At 33.0% G+C, this 6,161-nt stretch overlaps 1 protein-coding gene across 1 annotated transcript in view; it reads left to right on the plus strand.

Moving 5' to 3' along the window:
• Positions 1-6,161, plus strand: part of LOC111088305 — a 74,008-nt gene that overhangs the window by 4,383 nt on the left and 63,464 nt on the right. Inside the window, exons 2-3 of the mRNA XM_022398011.1 lie at positions 1,234-1,332; positions 2,289-2,718. Of these exons, the coding sequence (XP_022253719.1) occupies positions 2,629-2,718 (90 nt within the window). The 5' untranslated portion in view covers positions 1,234-1,332; positions 2,289-2,628. The remainder of the gene's footprint in view (positions 1-1,233; positions 1,333-2,288; positions 2,719-6,161) is intronic.

The raw sequence follows: 6,161 nt of genomic DNA on the forward strand, positions 1-6,161 counted from the left end.
GGCATAATTATTTATCTAATCAATCTATCTGCATATCTCTTCGATCACGCTGGTTGTTTATCGCCAGGCTTATATACTAAAAAAGAGGGCGCCTCGAACAAACTAGAGTTGCCAGGAAAATTCATGATCCTTTCAGAAACTCCAGTGGGCATGCTCCCAGTTTCGCGGGACTTCCACTGTCGTAACAGTATTGTTACCATTTAAATCTGTTCTTTCAAACTTCCGATTGAATACGGGTGAATGTTTTTTTATGTAGTTCGAATATTATGAACTAATTTTTTGAGTGGGTGGGTGGGGGATATTAACACTGATGACGGAATTTAAGGAAATTCCTAAACGTCCTTATTAAAGCTGTTTTTTTTTTTTTTTTTTTTTGGTATTACCATGTTCTTAATACTTATTAAAATATCTTTTAATTTTTAAATTATCGGTATTGAACACCTAAAATTAAGAAGTGATAGAACTTGTCTTTACAGTATCATTATAGAGCTGGGTGGGCATTTAGGGAAGTTTCATAATCAATTAATGGTGAAAATCATTAATGGATTACATTCAACTAATCAGTAATTTTCACATGATACTTAGTTGGAACAATTGAAAAATGTAATAATCAGAAGCACTAATTTCAATTAGTTGCTTATTTTACTTGACAGTAATCGATGTAATTGATGCTGACAGGTTATTGATTATATCGAGTTAATTGCACAGTTCTTATCTTTATTTATATGTAGTTTTTGTACCTGAATATTCAGTGTTAACAGAGAATTCTTTTAATGTGGTTATGAGTGAATTTACATCAAAACAGTTATTTCAACAAATTAAGACAAACGTGAGTATTATCATGAATAGAGTTAGATTGTCAAAATATAGTTGCATGCAAAAATGGACCTTTGGTCTTAAATATATCCAAATGTGTCATATCAAAACGTGGGACAACCAAGCTGCAGTCAGTGAGGAGGATGAAATCGTTATCCTCAGGAATATATGGCAGACTTCTGTGGTGATTGACAGAATGTGTGGATTTCCTGGAACAGTGTTAGAACTGCAAACTTCACATGCATGCATCTTGTATAGTAGCAAAGAGGATAGGATTTCTTTTAAACTAAACTGCAATTAAGGTAATGTGTAATAGATTATTATATTGTAAGCACATCTTTTGCTGTAGTTGTTGTTTAGCATTAACTCATGTATAAAATGTTGTTTTTCTTTTTATAACTGAAATTTCTGCTTCAGAAAAGTTTGGGTAAAGTCTTGGGAAACTTTAGTGTTCTTCTTGGTTCCATCATTGATTATTTTGAACTCTGTCTGACGAAGTGCAGAACATCATCTCAGGTAATTTTGATAAACAAATTTATTCAAGTTTAGAATATGAATTTTTATGAGTGGTGTTATTTATTCATAAGTATAATTTCATGTTTTTAAATGTGGAAGGTGAACATTTACGTCAAAAACTTGTATTGTAAAGAAGCTGACTAAAACTGTGTAAATGTTAATTGTTTATCAAGAATTAAATTCTTAAACTGTAATGTGTATGGTAACTTTAAACACATACATTTACAAACAAAGCACAATTAACAAACGTATAATGTAGCTTGAAACATAGTTAACTGATTGGATCATTTAGTGTAGTGTTTAAATATGAAGCTGATTGGCTCTTGTAATATAGTTCAGCAGAGTAGGAATAGGGAAGCTTTGCCCATCAATAATTTTTCAGGGGCAACATATCTTTTGGTATAGCATAGTGTTAAAATAACAAACTGGATCTTGTAATGAAGTTTAAAATGTAATTAATTGGCTGGATCTTATGTTTTGTTAAATAACATATATAATAACAGGCTTTAACTTTATAATTTAAACTATAATAATTATACTTAAATAATTTTTACATGACTTTGTAGTTTGTACACATTAAGTTAAAGAAGTGAAACACTGTGTCCAAAAAGGTAAACAGAATTATTTTGAGTGATGGAGCTATTAATATTCTTCTGACAGGAATATCATCCAAAAACAACCAAATCACACGTGGACGTTATTTCTCTGATTAAGTATATGTAATACAAAAGTAGTTCATTGTAATTTTTGTTTTTTCAAGTATATTTGCATAGTTATAGTTCTTTTGCTTTGACTCAGTGACCACTAAATATACATTAGATAAGTGTCTTTGTGTTTAACTGGCTTGTCACAGTTATCCAATTACAATTAGTAGTTTGAAAATAAATGTATTTTACATACTTTAATATGAGTTGTGTTTTTTAACTATTGATTATATGCATTTTCCTCTATAACAGAGTGTGCAGTACGAAAACTCATAGAGAGATAGAAAGGCTAAATACTGTCATGGAGAATTTCCACCTGCTATCCACCCCAGTGGCACATAGAAAACAGCAAACAATTTAAACTGTATATGCATCATTTTCTAGTTCATAATTAAGGAGAAGTTATAAAGTGACTTTTGTACTTATATCTTTACATTAAAATATAAATATAAGTTGATCCTCATTTTTAATTAAAAACAGAGAATATGAGAACTGGTACATTCATTTCCTCATATTAGTGTGATTGAAACTGAGTGTCGAGCAATAACATAGTACAGTTATAGTTCATCAAAATATTAGACTATAAGGAAATATGACAGCTAGCAATGAAAGTTTATCAGGAATGGAGTGGATGGATGGTTGCAAAAACCAATCTTTAATTGGTTGTCCAAGCCTTGAAAAGGTGAGCCTTTAAGATCTTTATACAAATTCCTTTAGCATTATGTTTGGTTTTTGTCTTTAACTTAAAGTGAAATTATTGTAAATGAGCACTTGATGTTACACATGAAAAACATTTCTTGTCACTAACATTATCTAGTCTTTAGTCCACTTATTTGAATTGCATATTTCAAGCAACTTGTATATCTAAACCAAATGAACACTGTAGTTTTTATAAGTAACACTCTCAACTTTCAACAAGAAAACTAATTCATACATTTGAGTTTCTATAATGTAAAGTCTAACTAATTTCACGATCATTCACCACTTTCATTTTTTTATGCATTATTTGGAGGGAGTGGGGGAGAATTACATAATGTAGTTGGGGTGGAAGTTGTAATTCTTCTATACTTTTGAATTGATAGGGGTGCTGTTTACCAGTTCACTGCTCTTCCATTTGGCTCCTTATATTTTTGTTGTTTATCAGCTCACTAATCTTCCATTTGGCTCCATACATTTTCTGTTGAGTAGTCTAATTTTGTGGGTCTTCTTTTTCATTTTTGCTTGGAAAATCAGCATATTTTAACCCTTTCATTTATTTAGTCTCTTACATAGATTGATTTGACAACCCTGCTGGCTATTCTCTGGTGAATGATCCTTAACCCCATTTCCCTTTTTTTATTACCAACACAATAGATAGTACATTTGGGGTTTAGTAGCAAAACAGTTCAAGGAAAAAAACACAATTTCACAGCAGGCTGTTGCTAGGTCCTTTCTTCAAAAGCTGAATTCTCTTTTTGTTTGGCTCAAATACTAGCCCACTCTTGTCAGTGCTTTTCCCTCTTGGTCTGTCAAACCTCTTTGGCTAACCTTTGGGGCTCATGCATTAGAAGTATTTTCTTCTCTATTTCCAGCTCTTCTTTCTTCATGTTTTTGTTTCATGGTCTTGGTTTATCAGATACTTCCATAGTTGGTTACAAAGCTCTCATATGTACCACCTTCAGATGCCATAGAAACCATCAATCACTTTTGTCCCCATTGTTCAAGGACCTCTTTTGAGCCTTTCATCTTCAACAATCCCAAGTTCCTAGACACTCTTAAATTGGACTTGGGATTAGTACCCTTAAGTGTTTTCATTTCTTCCACTTTTGACCTGATGGCAGCTTTTCTGTTTGTTTTTTTACTCTATCATCTATCCCTTAAAACATATTTTCTTTTATTGCTTGAATCAGGCAAAATACATTCTAATATCTATGTCCTTGATGCTTCATAAACCTTGTTTAATTGGAAGGCCTTATACTTATGCCCAGTTCACGCCTTCCCACCAAAACTTGAGCTTTGGAGAAGGTAACCATCGTTTTTCATCTGTTGGGTTAACTACCCTGTGTGATCCTGATTTTCATTCTGTAAAACATTTTTTTTTGTCCAATTGGGGCTATGAGTTGTTATCTTGCCTGTACTGAATCTTTCAGGAAGGCTCAGAAAAGATTGTTTGTACCATATGATGAATCATGCTTCTCGGATCTTGATCTGTTTACATTGATAAATTGGTTTGTGCATTTGATCCATCCTAATTACTGTGATGTTCCTGAACACCTTAAAATAAAATTTGGGTTATGTCACCAAAGTCATCATTTATTGATGTCTTTGGCATCCTATTTGCAATTATTACTCTTTAGAGGGTTTCTTGCAGGCTGGCATGTGGATGAATCTGAATATGTTCTGAAATTTTCTTTACATTCTATTTGTATCTCCAGATTCTGGGTTTTCTTTGTCTCTGGTTGTGATTTTTCAAGCCAGCTCAAATTCTCACTAGATGAGTTATTGTATGTTACCAGCGTATTTACCACTGGAGCCCATAGATAGGTTGTGTCAGGCAATCCAGGTATGTATTTCTATACTGCCTAACACCCAGGTTAACAATTCCTGGAGTGTATAAAGTTGAGAAAATATTTGATTATAAAATAATATTAACAAAAAAAAACAACATTGTTTGTTCTTATAATGTGAGATTCAGTTTATCGATTTGTCTAGTTGGGACTCTTGCCTGTTGACATATACCCCTACATTTGTCCTAGAAAATATTTCACCCTCTACACTGTAGCTGCATGAGAGGGCAGTTCCCCCCTCAGAATGGACTGAAGATGCCATCTGATGACACCTCCAATTGCACATCCTTGGATGTCAATCAAGACATTTGTTCTCCATATGATGTTTAATAGCTCCAATCAGGATGGGGACACCTTATATCTTTATTTTTTTCCTTAAATTTCATTGATGTTCCCATTTCATTGTCCATCTTGGGGTATGCTTTGGTCTTTTTGATTCTTTCTGGGTGCCCACTGATTGGGCTAGTTTCATGACTTGACTGACCCTTTCAGTATAGGATGAAAGGGGCCTTTCCCCAGGTTTGTGTCCAGTTTTTAGTTATTACTGGTCTCTTCGTTTGAGAATCTCCTACAACAAGCACAGGTTCTACTATTACTTCCTGACACCCATTTATATAAATATAACTTATTAATTGGTGTGCATGGTGGGGAGGTAGCCAGCTGAGAAGAATGCCTTTCCAAGTGTTCTCTCTATCATCCACTCCACTCGATTCTCCCGTGAATTGTGGTCATTGACCCTGTGATTTTGGATTCTACCTAAGTTCTGCTTGGCTACTTTATCTGTTTGTTGTAGAACTTTACTTTTGTGGAATCTGTGTTCCCTTTAACACTTACTGGTTCCCTCTGTACCAGTAATTCTATTCTGGCTTTCATTATTTCAGAGTTGAGTCTACCTGATTTGAATTTTACACTTTTAGAAATAAAATAAATTTCAAACACGTACTTACCTCTGAAATGCATTTTTACCCACCTCTTCTCAGCCAAAAGGATTATATCATCATGAATGTAAGCAAAGAAATCTGTTTATAAAGGGTTAATTAGAATTTTGTTGTTAAAAATAAAATATTTTTTTTATAGTCTTGGATTGATAGTTGTTTGTAGGAAACACTGAGTATAATTGTTTACCATGAAATAAAACTTGTTTATGTTTTAGGAACTCACTAAGGCTAAATATCTAGCTCATTTTTTTAATTTCATAGTGATACTTTCTTACTTTTAGTCAATTATATAAGTAATCCGTTGATTACTTAGTGAGGAATAGGTGTAATAGTGTTAAATACCTAAGCAGGTAAAGCACGAAATTTATATAGGTCTAAAAAAATGTAATGGAACATCAAATTAAACTGTTTACTTTTGTTTATCATAGATTTATTAATGAGTCCAATGTGTGGTTTTAACTAAATCTGCATAAAAAGTAAATAATATTTCAAATTAATCATTTTTTTGTCACAGATCACTAGCCAGTAGAACTTGTATTCAATACCAGAATTAATCAGCTAGGGCCCAGCATAGCCAGGTGGTTAGGGTTCTTAACTTGCAATCTGAGGGTCATGAGTTTGAATCCCTGTCCCACCAAACA

This window comes from Limulus polyphemus, unplaced genomic scaffold (genome assembly GCF_000517525.1).
Source record: "Limulus polyphemus unplaced genomic scaffold, Limulus_polyphemus-2.1.2 Scaffold3508, whole genome shotgun sequence".
NCBI classification, from domain to species: domain Eukaryota; kingdom Metazoa; phylum Arthropoda; class Merostomata; order Xiphosura; family Limulidae; genus Limulus; species Limulus polyphemus.